Source organism: Onychomys torridus, chromosome 6, assembly GCF_903995425.1.
Source record: "Onychomys torridus chromosome 6, mOncTor1.1, whole genome shotgun sequence".
NCBI classification, from domain to species: Eukaryota; Metazoa; Chordata; class Mammalia; order Rodentia; family Cricetidae; genus Onychomys; species Onychomys torridus.
Window position 1 is genome coordinate 77,065,987 of NC_050448.1, and position 15,706 is coordinate 77,081,692.

At 47.4% G+C, this 15,706-nt stretch overlaps 1 protein-coding gene across 1 annotated transcript in view; it reads left to right on the forward strand.

Moving 5' to 3' along the window:
- Positions 1–13,684, forward strand: part of Ngf (nerve growth factor) — a 52,662-nt gene extending 38,978 nt beyond the window's left edge. The window contains exons 2-3 of the mRNA XM_036191146.1: positions 6,859–6,982; positions 12,784–13,684. Of these exons, the coding sequence (XP_036047039.1) occupies positions 12,796–13,521 (726 nt within the window). The 5' untranslated portion in view covers positions 6,859–6,982; positions 12,784–12,795 and the 3' untranslated portion in view covers positions 13,522–13,684. The remainder of the gene's footprint in view (positions 1–6,858; positions 6,983–12,783) is intronic.
- Positions 13,685–15,706: the final 2,022 nt, after the last annotated feature.

Consider the following 15,706-nt stretch of genomic DNA (forward strand, 5'->3'; position numbering starts at 1 on the left):
GCTGCCCTTCCCTGATTGAAGGGAAGGCCGCCTGGCCTTTTAAAAGCCTCAAAACCCTCCCCATGTATCTCTTAAGCCTGAATCTTTCCTGATCTTTCCAGAGCTATGGATATTTAGCTTAATTCCTGGAGTTACATCTGACTTGCATTAGAGAGTCATGTGTTGTAACATTTCTCATCCTACTGCTTGGAAAACATGCCACACACTGAGAGGAAAAGGCTAGCTCAAGAAGAACTGAGGACTTGGGCTCCTATAAAGCAAATCAAATAAAGGGCTCTGGTCTGAGCTAACATTCGCTGGTACCCTTTGTTTTCATTCACATCTTCTGTCCCAGGTTGTCATCCCTGATCTGCCGTGACCCGGAGACTGCTAGTATTGAATATGAACTTCGACTCCAAGCAACCAGAGTCCCCTTTATTCTAAGCACTGCTGTCTGTGCATAGTTAGAAGCATGGAACAGACCAGGAAAAGACCAAAAGCATAGTTGAAATAGATCTTTTTCTTGTGGTTTAAGGATCAGCCAGTTGGAACCAAAGAGATGTTTTCTTAAGGTTGCAGAGAAGTTTGCAGAACTATTGGATTGTTTTTGGCGCTCAAACATAGATTATAGATATATTATTAGTATTACCAAGCTGATGGGCTAGGCTATACAGACTGTACTTACCAGTGCATTCTTGTAAAACTATTCTTCCCTCAGCTCTCTGTCCTGGAAGGCTGCTTTGTGTTTAGATAGCTTATCTACCACACTAATGTCCTTGTAATTAGCCGTAGTTCGAAAGCCTCTCTGTGGCATTGTGTATTACAGAGCTCATGAATTACTGGAGTCAGGTAAACACGATGCAGGCTGTGGGCAGCTGCGCACCATGGAAGGCGACTTACAGTGCCAGCAAATGCTGTTTCATGCTGAGGCTGAGGGGCAGCCAGTCACAATGGCATCTTCTCAGGTCTGTTTGGCTCTGGGGGAATGCTGAGATGGCTTTTGTAATTTACCTCAGCATCTCCCAATAAGCCATAGGGCCAGATCTCTTTAAGAAACTCGACAGGAAGCCAGGTGATGGTGGCGCACGCCTTTAATCCCAGCACTCGGGAGGCAGAGCCAGGCAGATCTCTGTGAGTTCGAGGCCAACCTGGTTTTCAAAGCAAGTTCCAGGAAAGGTGCAAAGCTACACAGAGAAACCCTGTCTCAAAAAAAAACAAAAACAAAAACAAAAAACAAAAAACAAAAAAAAAAGCGACAGGACTCTTGAGAATTGTCAGCATCAGGCCATTTGGTTGAAAAGAACAGTTTTGCTGAACCTTTATGTCTTCCTAAGTCCTTGGTGCCAGATGCACTATTTTCCTATTGGATCTGCCAAAACCACTAAATAGTTAAAAGACATCAAATCAGCTCAAAGTGACCCAAACTGAAATTTGTTTAAAAAAAAAAGAAGAACAAAAGAACTCCTACTCAGCAAACTGTACAGTCATATTCCTCCCTACAAAATGTCTGATTAAGCTAAGAATTAGGAAAAGAGATTTACAGCAAAAAAGACCTCCAGCTCTCCTCTCTTTGTATGTGGCCTCAGCATCAGACATAGTGGACAGAGGATAACATTATGAAGAATTGTTATGGCAATGAAAAAATTACAACAGCAACACCAAAATGTACTACACCCCAACAACATGTTCTTAATGCCTGACCTTGAAGGAGAGCTCCTTACTCAGATCTCAACCTGGTGGAGGCTGAAGGAAGCAGGAGGCAACTCCCTGGCATCTTTGAACAGTGTAAACTACCCTAGGGATCGGCCACTGCTTCGCTGGAGCACATGCGATATATGGTCCTTTGGGATAACTGTCCCCAAATCTTTGGAAATAAAAAATGTCAGCAAACAGTCCTTGAACTTTTTAGTACTAAGCCACCATAGCTCCAACACTGAAGAATGTTTTATTAAGTGACTTGCAAAAAGTCAAAAAGAAAACCTCCCAATTCACAGCTGTTGCTTGTATCTAGACAATGACGGGTTGCAAAGACTGACTTCCCCAGTCTGCCCAGTATATTTTCATGTCTCCTTGTTCCTTATAAGGTGATTGCACCTGTACTTTCTATTTTCTAAGATACATTAGTTTCTTGATAATGAATTTCTCTTAGGTGGCTCATCAAAGCCACTGCCAAGCTTTCTCTTCCTCCTGTGCATCAGTGGCTTTGGCTCTGGCCTTGCATTTGGATCTCCTAGGGAGCCTTGAAAACCATCGTGAGCAGGTAGCAACACAAGCCTGTTGGAAGAGGCTCCCTGGAGACAGGACAAGAGGCAGCATAGTGTGTTTGTAAAACTGGCCTGGTGAATGGCCATGTGGCTGGGATTGAGTACCACCACTACAGAGAACCAGAGAGCAGTGGAAAGAGAAACCAGGGGGCTAGGTAGAGTCTTGCATAAAATTCAAGTATGAAGGACTTAGGGGGATGTCTACCACTCCCCACAAATTATCAACAGAAGCAAAGTTACAATCACATTTTGATTGGACTTTAACAGTTTGCCATTGATCCAAACTTCTTGATGAGAATTGACTGCAATACTTTTGAGACTTAAAGAGAATGAAAAGGGGTGGGCTGGGGGAGATGGGGGTAGCAATGATCAGAGACCCAGATGAACAACTTTATTTCCAGGGATCTTCAGAAGAGTCCTTCCACCCTGCAGCTCTAGAAGACGCTGGGCTGATTGTTCATGGGTTCAAAGGACCAGATGGAAAGGTCCAGTCATGTAGGCAGTCCACAGCAGCAGGCCACCTCTGAGTCGTCCTCTTTGGCTTGGATCGCTCCCTCTCTGGGGAGTGTATTAGGCAGGGTTCTCTAGTGGGACAGGATAAATAGGACATAAGTAGTAAAGAGGGGTTTTGTTAGATTGGCTTACACAATAGGTGCTGAGTAGCCCAGCAATGTCTACCTGCTTGCTGGAGAAGTAAAAAACCCGGTAACTGTTCAGTCTATGAAGCTTGGACTTCAAACCAGTCCCAAACCAGAAAGTAGAGAAGTTCCCTGGAGAGCCACTGTTATAGAATCCAAAATCTGAAGTCAGCAGAGGGTCACACGGCTGTGATAGACACACTTACCCTGAAAGAGGAAAGGAAGGCAGGTCTTCCCAACTGCTGTTTCCTTGGACTTGTTTATATCTGGATCCACCCTTGATAAGTGCCCCCCACATTAAGAACAGATCTTCTACTTCAATTAATCCTCTCCAGAAATCCCCTCATAGATGTACCCAGGGGAACATCTCAATCTCCAAGGTGACTTTCATCCAGTCAAGTTGGAGATAGAGGAAGGCCAGCGTGGAACATGATTATTCTTAAATAATACAATAAACAGGTTTATTAAATCACAAGCTGTCTTGTTTCTAGCACTCAGGATAGCTGCCCAATACTTTGCATTTTTAACAAGTTTTAAGATACTGTAGTACTATGTGTTAATGCGCCAGAAGAGGCCAGGGTCTAGCAGAGGCACAACTGATTTCTATAGTATTTCTTTCATTGTGTTCGATTAGAAGGAGCATAAGGTGGTCTGTAAATCACCTGTGATCTATTTCCATACATTTCTCAAAGGTGTGAGAGCCATCTGATGTCTTCTTAAGTCATGATGAGAACAGTTAGGAGTTTAAAAATAGACATTGACTTTCTTTGTTTGCCCCTGGTGTGTTCACATTAGAAACTGGCACTATTTAAATTCGGATTTAATGTTAGAGCTCCAGCCTTCCCTGGAATGAGACTACAGCACCACCTATGAAAATCAGTCAGCATTCTTGGCAGGAAACCCTCTTTCCAGCAGCAAACTGCTGTGGCAGCACTGTGTGAGAGAAGACTGAGGGCATGGAAGATGCTGGAAGGAGCCTCAGAGAGCCATCAGGCACCAGTATGGTATGGGCAGGAGACTGGTGTTGGCTGGGCAAGCGGCTATGGATATATGGCTGGGAAACTTGTGGTTGTGTGTACTCCATCCCCCAAGATGGCAAGTCTGAGAAGCTGTGGAATAAATAGAATTTAGATCATCAGCCTCTCTCACTCCAATCGCTTAGATTAGAAGGTATCCAATAGAGGAATATCCAGAATAATTACACAGGGTCACATTTCCTTCTCTGGTTGTTCCGTAGATTAAAAGTAAAAGTTTGTTGTGTGCTGTGGGCAGCAAGCGAGCAGGCCACAGCAATGGGATCACCAAACTCACTGTCCTCTGCCGACACAAAGGCCTGTCACATACTCCTTTCGCTGTCCCCAACACTCTGACCTTGGTTAGACCTCCAGTCAGCTCTTGAGCTCAAAGGCTGTGTAGTGGTTTTTCTCTCCATTCTTCTGCAATACACTCCTATTCATTCTTAAGAATCCTGCTCAGGTGTTACCTCCTTCATGAATGGACAAAAGAGGTTCCTAGGTCCACCGTGCTTCCCTTTCATGAGTAATACACACCCTGACCGTCACACTAAGTTAAATACTTAGCTTGTGCAAACCCTTCCTCCCCTCTAGGAAATATTGCGTATTGCTTCTCTCCTCGTCCCTGGCACCTTCCACAGTGTCTGCCACAGGCTCTGAAATGTCAGTGCTTAATTGATGAGGTTAATGAACTTCAGTGTAAGGGTAGGAAAAAGCATTGCTTATTCATACTGTCTTAGAATTACAGAGGACTAAAATCAGAGCGACCTGAGTTATCATCTGTTCCAGCAACTTTTCCTTTAGGTGAAAAACTAACACTTGGAGTGATGTCTTACCCAAGAATTGGAGAGACTTGGGTCAGGACACAGGTCTGTGGCTTCCAACCTTGCAAGCTGTGCAGTTCAGCCAAGCCCCCAGCAGAAGGGCCTGTGGAACAGATGAGCTCCCCCTGAGTGGTGAGACCAGAAATACGTACCTCCTAAGCCCAGAGCACATGCCACTGTCCCTCCTCCAGACTAAGTACAACCCTGGAGAGCATCAAGATGTTGTTTGTCACAGAATCTCACTGTTCGAAGATCATTACAAGTTTTCTCTGTGTCTGAATTCTCAATTGTGTATCAGTTTTTTCTGTTTTTGAAAGACAAAAGGAGCATATTGAGCAAGGTGGGGAAGGAAGAGGGACAGAAACATCCCAGAAAGATGCTTCCAGGCTGTGCAGAAGCCACTCCAGCCCACTCCCCACCCCCCTTCAGGCCCCTCTTCCCCACCAGGTATTTGGCTTCGTCAGGGAGCCTTCTGTGACATCTGCTGCCACAGTAAGAAGGGGGCAATGGTGGGCACACAGTGGAGCAAGGCATGGCTGGAAGAAGGGTTTGTGGGACTGCAAAAGGCACAGACAATAAGGACAAACGTGGGATTCTTGAACTTTCTTTACTAACTTTCTTCATTGACTTAGTCGTTCATCCATTCATCCTTCAAAATTGCCACGTCACTGTCCTGCTGAAAGCCCCCACTCCCTTCCTGTCGGCCCCAGGGATGCAACTGTAGCTCCTGGCTTCATCCCTCAAGGCTCGGATTGTTCTAGCTGCTCCCCAGCTCACCTCCCAGGTCTGTTCCTTCACACACAGTTGCTTTGACTTATCTCTAAGGCTTTGGCATTTACTCTCACTTCCACCTGGAATGCTCTGTCCTCCATGCCTTGCTGTGAACCTGGGGGTAGCTTCCAACTCGTCCTCCATGCCTTGCTGTGAACCCGAGGGCGGCTTCCTCAAGGCACTCTTCACTGAGCATGCTGGCTAAACCGCTTCTTATACCTCCCTTCTCTCTCATCACACCGTATCTGTTCTCTTCATGGCGTGAACAGAACCTGAATCATTTATTTATACTAGACTGTGAAGTCCACAAGAGAGGTCATGAACTTGCCTGTTTTATTTACTGCTCTGCCTCCAGCACCAAGAATAGCATTTGTCACATAGTAGGTGCTCAGGAAATGAATGAATGAATGAATGAATGAATGAAGCACCTGCATAGATCAGGTTGACAGAAGTGAGAGGAAAACAGAGGCTCTAGAAGCTACAAGCTAAATCATAATTTTTTTCTCAATGTGTTATTGCCATAGCTTCTCATTTCTGAAATCTGACTTTTAGCACAGTGCCCCAAGACCTCTGACGTATGTGTCTCAGTGAGAGATCCGAGTGATATGTCAAGTGGTCAGTCTGTCCCATTCCCACTGTTTATCTTGTATTTCCATCACAGAATTGGCTTGTTTGAATTGCTGGGACTTTTGCATTTGTAATATTGCATCACCAAAGCTGGATGGAGTTGGGTTTACTATATCTGTACCTGGGCAGTGTGCAAAATGATTTTCATTTTAGTTTAGGCATCACTGGAGCAGAACTCCAGTATGGATCTGGAAGCCACTACACTGGGTGCAGTCCCACTGTGGACTGTGTCCAAGTTGAAACTAGTAAAGGCAGGGATCACTGCAGGGCCATGCAAGACCAGAGCTGTGCAAGACCTGGGCCATGCAAGACCAGAGCCGTGCAAGACCAGGGCCATGCAAGACCAGAGCTGTGCAAGACCTGGGCCATGCAAGACCAGAGCCGTGCAAGACCAGGGCTATGCAAGACCTGGGCCGTGCAAGACCAGGGCTATGCAAGACCTGGGCCAAGCAAGACCAGAGCTGTGCAAGACCTGGGCCATGCAAGACCAGAGCTGTGCAAGACCTGGGCCATGCAAGACCAGGGCTATGCAAGCCCAGAGCTTGTAAATGCTGAGAGACCTGGAAATCTTGGCAACTGGACTCTTGCTCCTTCCTGGGCCCCAGTGTTGCTAAAATACTGGAACTCTGGATGTAGGGCTTGCCCTGTTGGGATATTCCTTCCCCTCTGTCTAGGGCTCAGGAGTCTACCCATGTGCTAGGGAATATGGTAACCCTTGTCTAATGTCCGCTCTCCTCCACAGAGTTCTGGCCTGTGGTCGTGCAGTCCAGGGGGCTGGATGGCATGCTGGACCCAAGCTCACCTCAGTGTCTGGGCCCAATAAAGGCTTTGCTAAGGACGCAGCTTTTTATCCTGGCCACTCCGAGGTAAGTACCTATGGGACAGCTGCCTTCCTGGGGCTTCTAGCTCTGTGGTTGCTAAGCTTGGGGGCTCCCCGGGAACTGGGAAGGCTGAGCAGGTTGTGGAAGGGGAGTCGGACCTGATGGGGCAGTAAGGGCCACGGCTCTTCATGACACTGCTGCAAATGGGGCTTGTTCAAAGAAGTCCTCTTGCTCCGCGGCTTCTAGGGACACATTAAGAGTCACATAACACAAGCCCCTGAGTAGACAGACAACATGAGACAGACACTCCACACACTCGCCCAGAGCAGTCTGAGCAGGTGGCTTTGTAAGGCAGAAAGTCTATGGTCACTCTTCGTGCCTAAGTGGAAGAGTAGGGAAGAGTTCTGAATCTGGACACTGGCAGCAGCCTGGCTGCTTTACCAGGTGTCCAGGACCAAGTGATGTAATCTCCATGTCTTCTGTTCCCTGGGTCATAAAATGGGATGAGCACAGCCCCACTCCCGGGTGATTGTGATGACTGCTGAGACATAAGATGTGACTCTGGAACTCAGACCAGCACATTCTCTTCCCATGACCATAGCTTACACACCTGTTCTGAGGAATGCCAGCTAATCACAGAGTCTAGAACCTTCTAGAGCTCTCTGGCCACATGTCACCATCTTGGCCATCTTATGCACTTTTTGATAAAGACATACTTGAATCGGGATCATAGATAGCTGCATGATACTCGAAAACCTGAGATGTCAGACATGAGAGCAGTTAAACATCAGTGTGTTCCCTTGTGTCCAGATTTGTGGTACCTTGGAGGCAGCACTCATAATCTGAGAATTTCCTTTGGATGTTGGAGAGAGTATGTGCGTCTCAGGATGCACTATCAATCACAGAGTGTAGGCTGCCTCAAGCCTCCCTCCTCAAAAAGATGCAGAGGCTGAGCAGCAGGGTGGTCCTGACACATACTAGCCACATTACCCTGAACATTCAGCCTCTAGTCTCGTAACTCAAAACGTGTCCCCCAGATCAGCAACATCAGCGTCATCTGTCACTTGCCTGACATGTTTCTTCCATCCCTAAGCCTAGAGAATCCTAAGCCCAGAGAATCAACAATTCTACAAGTAGAAAAAGCTACCCAGCTTAACAGACCTCCAGGTGCGTCTGATGCCTGGAAGTTTGATAGCCTGGGATTCAGTCTCTGATGTCACTGCAAAACTGGGCTTCCTCCTCATGAGTGCTGTGTGGGCCATGCCAGCAGAGGTGCTGGACTATGTTCTGTTACTGCTATCTGTGTTCATCCCAGGACACCTCAGAGATCCCTCCCTCGGGAGTTAGGGAGCCACAGAATTCTTATACCCCATGCAGGCTCCAACAGCTGGGAGTTCCTAAGTTTTAAAATGGAATATAGCAGCCAATTTACATTTAGGTTGGAAGCCAAGTATAAAGCAAGAAGTGACCCCTTGAACAGATGGCAGCCAGTGAGATGGAGGAGGCTGGATTTCCTTGGTCACAAGAATTTCCTCTCTGTCCAACAATTGGTGACCCAGGTTCACAGATCTGATCTCTAGCCCAGGAACTGTGAGTAGCTCTTGACACCTCTCTCTGAGACAGATTTACCTTGCTCCCTTCTATAACATGGCTCTGCAGGCCTGGCTGGTAGGCTTCCTGGCAACTGGAGACAAGGACTAGTTAGGATCAACTGTTAAGCTCTGTCTGGCAGCTTTATCAGCTAGTCAGGTAGGGCCAGACATATGTAAAGAGTATTCACCCGGAATAGAAACATCTCCTACTATAGAGGTAAATGCTGGTAATCCATAGAAAATTCTGCCAGCCAGGGAGAGGGTCCTGGTGGAGGCTTTGTCAAAGCTACCCTGAGGACAGTCTCCTCTTTCCCAGGCACTTCCCTTCCCTTATAGATAGGAGCATAACAAAATGAAGATTCACACCTGAAATGGACATGTTCCTTCATGTGAGCCCGAGCTTGTCTCTCCAGCTAAATGTCCCACTTAGACACATGCCCTGAAGCTACATGGAAGGCTGTCACCTGCTCAGGATGCAGGCTTTAAAAGTGGAATATAAATGAATCAACTCCTTCCTGGCTCACTTCATCCAAGGAGAGGATGCTCTTTCCTACACCATGCATTGTGTCACTGGAATGGAAAACAGTGTGGATCATGTCTCTCTTTTTCTATATTTTCCAATGACTATAAAACTTTTCTAATAATTTTTAAAGATTATAGGAACACATCAGTATGAGTAAACAATGTGGTTCCCCCCACCCCCCCAATTAGATTTTAGTCAAAAACTGAAGCTTGAGACATTTTCAACTCTTAATGAACTGTCTGTCCATGATGCAAATCTCTATTGCCATTGAATGACCGTGGGGAACGTGGGTTGACCCAACAGCAAATACACAGATAGCATTAGACGTTTAGAACTTTGTGGAGTTGTTTTGTGGAACGAGCAAGTGCTATACAGAGTAGAAAACTTAACAACTCCTTAAAAGATCAAAGTCAGAGTTTAGAGACACCTTAACATCAACACTCAGGTGGGGAACTCAAAAGGAAAGAGGTATCCCCACACACCGTGGTTTCTGGAGGTGGAGGTGCCACAGGCAACAGCAATAAGCAGACAGTTTTCTGTCTATGAGAGCTCTCCCTCTGTCAGAGAGGATAAGAGAACACACCTGCCACAGGACAGGTGTACCAGGGAGGGGTTTTATGCTTAGAGTCGGGTGCTATTGGAGCGATGCCATTGAAGTTGGTATATTGAGAGACAACAGGATGGATTCTGATGGGAGACAGGGAGAGCATAAAGGGGCGAGGGGTGCAGAGGGAGCATACCTGGAGGGAAGACCCCAAAGCCAGAGCAAGAGTGGCTAAGCACAGGGAAGGCAGGAGCTCTTCTGCCTGGAATGAAGAAATGTGAGGTTATTGGAGGAGGTGGGGCTGTTGCCTGGCTGAGCTATCCATTCCAGATCCATAGACTAAGGGCTCACCATTGACTCCTTTGGCCAAGGCCCTAGGGCTAGAGCAATGCATTAAGAACTTTAATGGGGAAGTCAGGGAACTGGAATAAGAGAGATGAAGGTCTGGAACCTCAGGTAGGAGGCCCCACGACCCGAACCAGGGACAAAGAAGTGAGACTGGAGAGAAGTTACATCGTTGAGGACTGCCACTCCCACAGAACTCAAAGATTACTCAGAAGACTAGGGGAAGGGCTGGGAACAGAGTCCAGGGTGAGCTGAGGTTTGCAGCTGGCAAAGGAAAGCATAATGGTGCTAGCAATAGAAAAGCAAAACGTGAAGATGCCGTTGAGGAGAACGAGAACCAGGAGCAGTAGAGACAGTGACTGTGGAACTGATTTGGAAGGCACCAAGTGGTCCACAATTGGGCGGCTGCTACTGATACACAAGACAAAGATGAGATGATGGTGGGCTTGAGCATGAAGACTTTGTTCAGTGATGCCTTGCACTGAGATTGCCAACATCCATGGAGAGGTACTGTTGGCAAGTTGAGGGTCCAGAGAGTGCCCCAGGGGACAGCTTGGCTAGGGATGTAGCTATGGGGCATCAGCAGTCTCCTCGGGAGATGGTGAGCCTGCAGAAGGAGACCATGGAAACCACAGAGCAAGGCCAGCTTTATTTCTGTTGAAACCCTAAACTCCAGTCAATTTTTCTGCAGTTCCTGCTCCAGTTCTAACAGGTGTTACCAATTTGGGTATAAAAGTCTGGGTTTCAGTTCTGTGTCTTCTGCCTTAATTTACCTGATGAAAGATAACATGTACCGCAAAGAAAGTAGCGAAACAAAAAGAGGAACAAACATAAAAGGCCAGATTCACTGCCAAAAGAACCGTCAATCCTGTCAGAGCTGGCAAGACAATCACCAGCAAGACCTTTAGCCATCAGATCTGGTAGGGGAATCCAAGGCTCAGGTAGAGTGCCTCATCCTCTGCACGGATGGCTGGAGAAGGGGAGCGACCAGACACTCTTCAAAGGAAGCCGAGAGAAAAGAATGTGGTTGTTTCCTTCTTGGATCCCACCAAGAAGTACAGCATTGTATGGAATTCACTGGCTGAATGTTGATTGGAAGGCAGCGTGTAGCCTTGGGCACAGTCAAAGGACCCATGACTATGGTGGAAAGTGAACAAAAGGGTGGGCTTCTCTGACACGTCCATTCAGTATTCTCCCCATTCTTCTTATATTTCTTGAGAAACTGGAACATCCCAGACATTGTGCATGTGCATGCAGTGATGGCAATGGAAGTCACATGACTTCTAAAGCACCACCAGGGAGGGAGATAGACGTGGGAATGAATGCCCACACCAGGTAAAGGTAATACAGTCTGCTGTGAAAGACAAGAAAGACATCCACATAGTGACGGAGGACCTTCCACCCAAGTGGGTTCAACACGGCTCTGTCCTCTAAGACAACACAGCCAGGAAGTGGACAAGCCCAGATACATGCTTTAGAGAAGTCTGAGAGTGAGAACACTGTTCTATGAAAGCGCCCAGGCATGGAAGGTGCTCCGAGAGTGAACAGCAGAGCTAAAAAAGAGAAAGTCCTTGTCTTAAGAGAGATATGATAACTCAAGAATCAACACACACATAATCCAAATATTCACCCTGGAGAAGAGAGTTTACTGCCCACAAGGAAACCAAGCTGCAGTAGATTAAATGGCTTTTTTCTGCTAACAAGTATTTGGGCTGGATGTCCAAGGTTCTCTCAATCCTAAGGCTAGTTGTTCATTATATAGATTTACCAGGAAGGAATATACACATATATATGCATGCAGACACATGCATACACACATATACCCACATAGAGAGACAGACGGACAGACAAACAGAGGGAACATTTCTGCTAGAGTTACCTGAGAAAGCATCAAGAGGTAGGAAATATACAAACTAGGCTGAAACTATAGAGGAGGAGGAGGCAAAATGATCCATCAGTGCAGGAAGATGAGAATATGGAAAACACTGTCCAGGAGAGTCCTGAGCCGACGGAGAGCGGGAGGGGCTTCACCTGGGAGGTGGCCTTTATCCACCTCTACAGATGTGAATTGGTGTTCAGTATGGGAAGACAATGGTCCCCAGAGCAGAGTTGACTCTAGTGGTGCTCAGGGTGAGCCCGATTGAGCCTGGTGTTCGGTCTCTGCTGCTCACCTAAGAGCAAGCAATAAAAATAAAGGAATTGCTTTTAAAAGTGGAAGAGAGAAAGGAGGGAGGAAACAGACTGGCTTGGTAAGGGTTGTTTTGGAGCCGCCCTCTGGTCTAGCTTCTGGCATGATTCCCTGTGGATGGCTTCCTTGTATGCGAAAGAAAGATGGCAATCCCTAACCCTCCTAACCCTCAGAGACTTCAGGGAAGTGTGGTGCTTTGTGGAAGAACTAGTCTCCAGGCTCAGAGCTGCTGCGTGAGGAACAAATCCAGTGATGGGGCTTCCGGACATGTTCCTTGCAGCACTTCCAGAACCTTCCCAAGGGAATGCCATTCAGGGTGCAGGCACCACCGCCCTCCAAGCTGGCAGTCAGAGAGCCCAAAGGACTCTGTGAGGGAGACCTCAACTTCCTAGGCAGGATTTCAAGGGTCCCGTTGCTTCCCAGAACAGAACCACCACGCAGGCTGCTCTGGTTAATGCCAGCCATGCCAGTGTGATTGCTGCCATCACACCTCACTCTCCTAAGTGCCGTACTTAGGCGTCCAGGATCTCCTCACCCATTGCCCACCGGTGCAGCCTCCTGGCATCGTCTCGGAAGGGCCCCCGTGAGGGAGCCGGACACTGACAATGCTTAGCGCGGCTCCCCTGAGTAATCTATCTGTCTTTGTCATTCCAGGTGCATAGCGTAATGTCCATGTTGTTCTACACTCTGATCACAGCTTTTTTGATCGGCGTACAGGCAGAACCATACACAGATAGCAATGTCCCAGAAGGAGACTCCGTCCCCCAAGCCCACTGGACTAAACTTCAGCATTCCCTTGACACAGCCCTCCGCAGAGCCCGCAGCGCCCCTGCGGCACCAATAGCTGCCCGCGTCACAGGGCAGACCCGCAACATCACTGTGGACCCCAGACTGTTTAAGAAGCGGAGACTCCGTTCACCCCGTGTGCTGTTTAGCACCCAGCCCCCACCCACCTCTTCGGACACTCTGGATCTGGACTTCCAGGCCCATGGTACAATCTCCTTCAACAGGACTCACAGGAGCAAGCGCTCATCCACCCACCCAGTCTTCCACATGGGGGAGTTCTCAGTGTGTGACAGTGTCAGTGTGTGGGTTGGGGATAAGACCACAGCCACGGACATCAAGGGCAAGGAGGTGACAGTGCTGGGCGAGGTGAACATTAACAACAGTGTATTCAAACAGTACTTTTTTGAGACCAAGTGCCGAGCCCCCAACCCCGTTGAGAGTGGCTGCCGGGGCATTGACTCCAAGCACTGGAACTCATACTGTACCACAACCCACACCTTTGTCAAGGCCTTGACGACAGACGACAAGCAGGCTGCCTGGAGGTTCATCCGGATAGACACAGCCTGTGTGTGTGTGCTCAGCAGGAAGGCTGCAAGAAGAGGCTGACCCGCTGGCAGCCCCTCCCCGACCTGCCCCCTCCACACCCTCCTGGGCCCCTCCCTACCTCAGCCTGTAAATTATTTTAAATTATAAGGACTGCATGGTAATTTATCGTTTATACAATTTTAAAAGTCATTATTTATTAAATTTTCAAAGCATCCTGTGTACCCGCACTTGAGTCCTTTTTCTCAGTAAGAAGACCCACAAGTTTTGGGAGAGTGCAGAATGATCTGTCCCCAGCCTCTCCTGGCTCCAAAGCCCATTTGTGGCCCTCATTCCCAGCCAGCACTGCTCTAGGGCCCGCTAACTGGTTTCAGACACTACTACCCTGTTGCGCAGCATGATTAGCCAGGGGAGTCAGCCTGCAGGCTCTGCTCTACATTCTAGAGCCAAGTCTACCAAATCCTTGCAGTATCTGCTCATGGATCCATGAACCTTGATTGTCTCACTTGAGGAGGGAGGATATTTGAGACTGGTAACAAAGCAGGTTGCTATGTGCACAGGAGGCCTCCCACCTCTCAGAGACCCAGGCTAGTTTTTGGAGGCTACTGGGAACTCCCTGTGGGGGTAAGGGGAGGCTTCTTAGAAGACCTTTCGGCTGCTTTCTGTCAGGTAGGCAGTCTGAAGGAGCTGTAACAAAATCATTTCCTGAGGCCTGACATGGCAGGTCTGATTTCATGTTAAGATTACCATAGCATGGTGGTTATTTCTCTGCTATTCCCCTGTGGCTCCCTGCAAGAAAACATCCCTACCCCAAGAAAACAGTAGGGCTTCCAAACTTCTCGTCTCCATGAACAGCTCCAGCAGCAACTGAGAGTGACCCTAGCACCCTGGCATCTGCTTCCAACTAGAAAGCCAGTGACCAGACAGAAATGAACTTTTGAAAAATTTTCGTTCTTACTGAGATGTTTTCCACAAGTGACCAGAGCTGGTTGGGCCCACAAGGCCTGTGGAGATGAGAGCTGGGTTAGAACAGATAAAGATAAGTGTAGCAGGACTAAAATGTCCAGGAAGATGGGGGGGAGAGAGGTCAAGTCAGGTGGGCACAGCTGCTTTCTGCTCCTCCCAACAGGAAAGGAAACAGAAAGGCAGAAAGAGAGGCAATGGATTTGGTGTGTGTGTGTGTGTGTGTGTGTGTGTGTGTGTGTGTGTGTGTGTGTGTCTATCCTCTACCAAAGCCCTTGCCTCCAGGACAGCCAGTGTCCTGGGTAGTTTTGGGGAAGGGGTAATTTTTTTTTTAATGTGTTTGTGACCACTGTCTCAAGAGCAGTAAAGGTAACAGAGAGGCTGCAGAATCCTCCGTGGAGCAGGGTGTGATAGCTCTAAGTCGTCACCTTCTCCTTCATCCTGTTTTTTTTATTGTTGTTGTTGTTTACCTCAAGTCACAATTCTGTCCCTAGAATAGGAAACATCACACAGAAATTTTTAACCATACCTCTCCTCCAAGGATGACAACACTTACTCTGTTTATATATAATATATAATAATGTAATATATAAATATATATATATATATATATATATATATATATATATATATATAATGTAATATATATCCCAAAGTGTCCATTGGCTGAAAAGGGAACTGGTTACATTCATTTCCTCCACAACCATCACTGCCCTGCCCCACCCCCACCCTCATTCAGCTAGGGTAAATTGGAAACTCAGAGAGCTTTGGAGTGAGAACCATTTGATTAGGGTAAAAGTGGAATGAAATATGATAGATTTTTTCCCCTATCACAGCTACTGCAATTGGAATAAAGATTTATGTTCAAGAAACACTAACCAGAACATTCTGTGCTGAGATGCTCTGTCAGACAAAGGGAGCCCTCCCACTGGCCTGTGTCTGTGGGTTTTTCAGGGTTCCAGTTCCATGGCCTCGGAAGTTTCAGGACCCTCTCATGAACAGATAGATTATAAAGGCCTTTCTCTTTATAGGAGACCTGCCAAATCCTGGACATGAGGAGAGTGGTGGTGAGGGAGACATTCTGGAAGCTTCTAGGCAGAGCAGCTGTGCCTCTGAGTGGCTACACCAGCAAAGCCACCCCTAGAGACTGTGCCCAGTGCTGACAGATTCTTTGGGGGTATCTGAAGAATACCATTGGCTCCCGTGGCCTGCTTACAGGGCTAACTTGGCATCTGAATCTCTAATGAAAATGGGTTGATGGAGGGCACCCCATTTCCACAAAAGT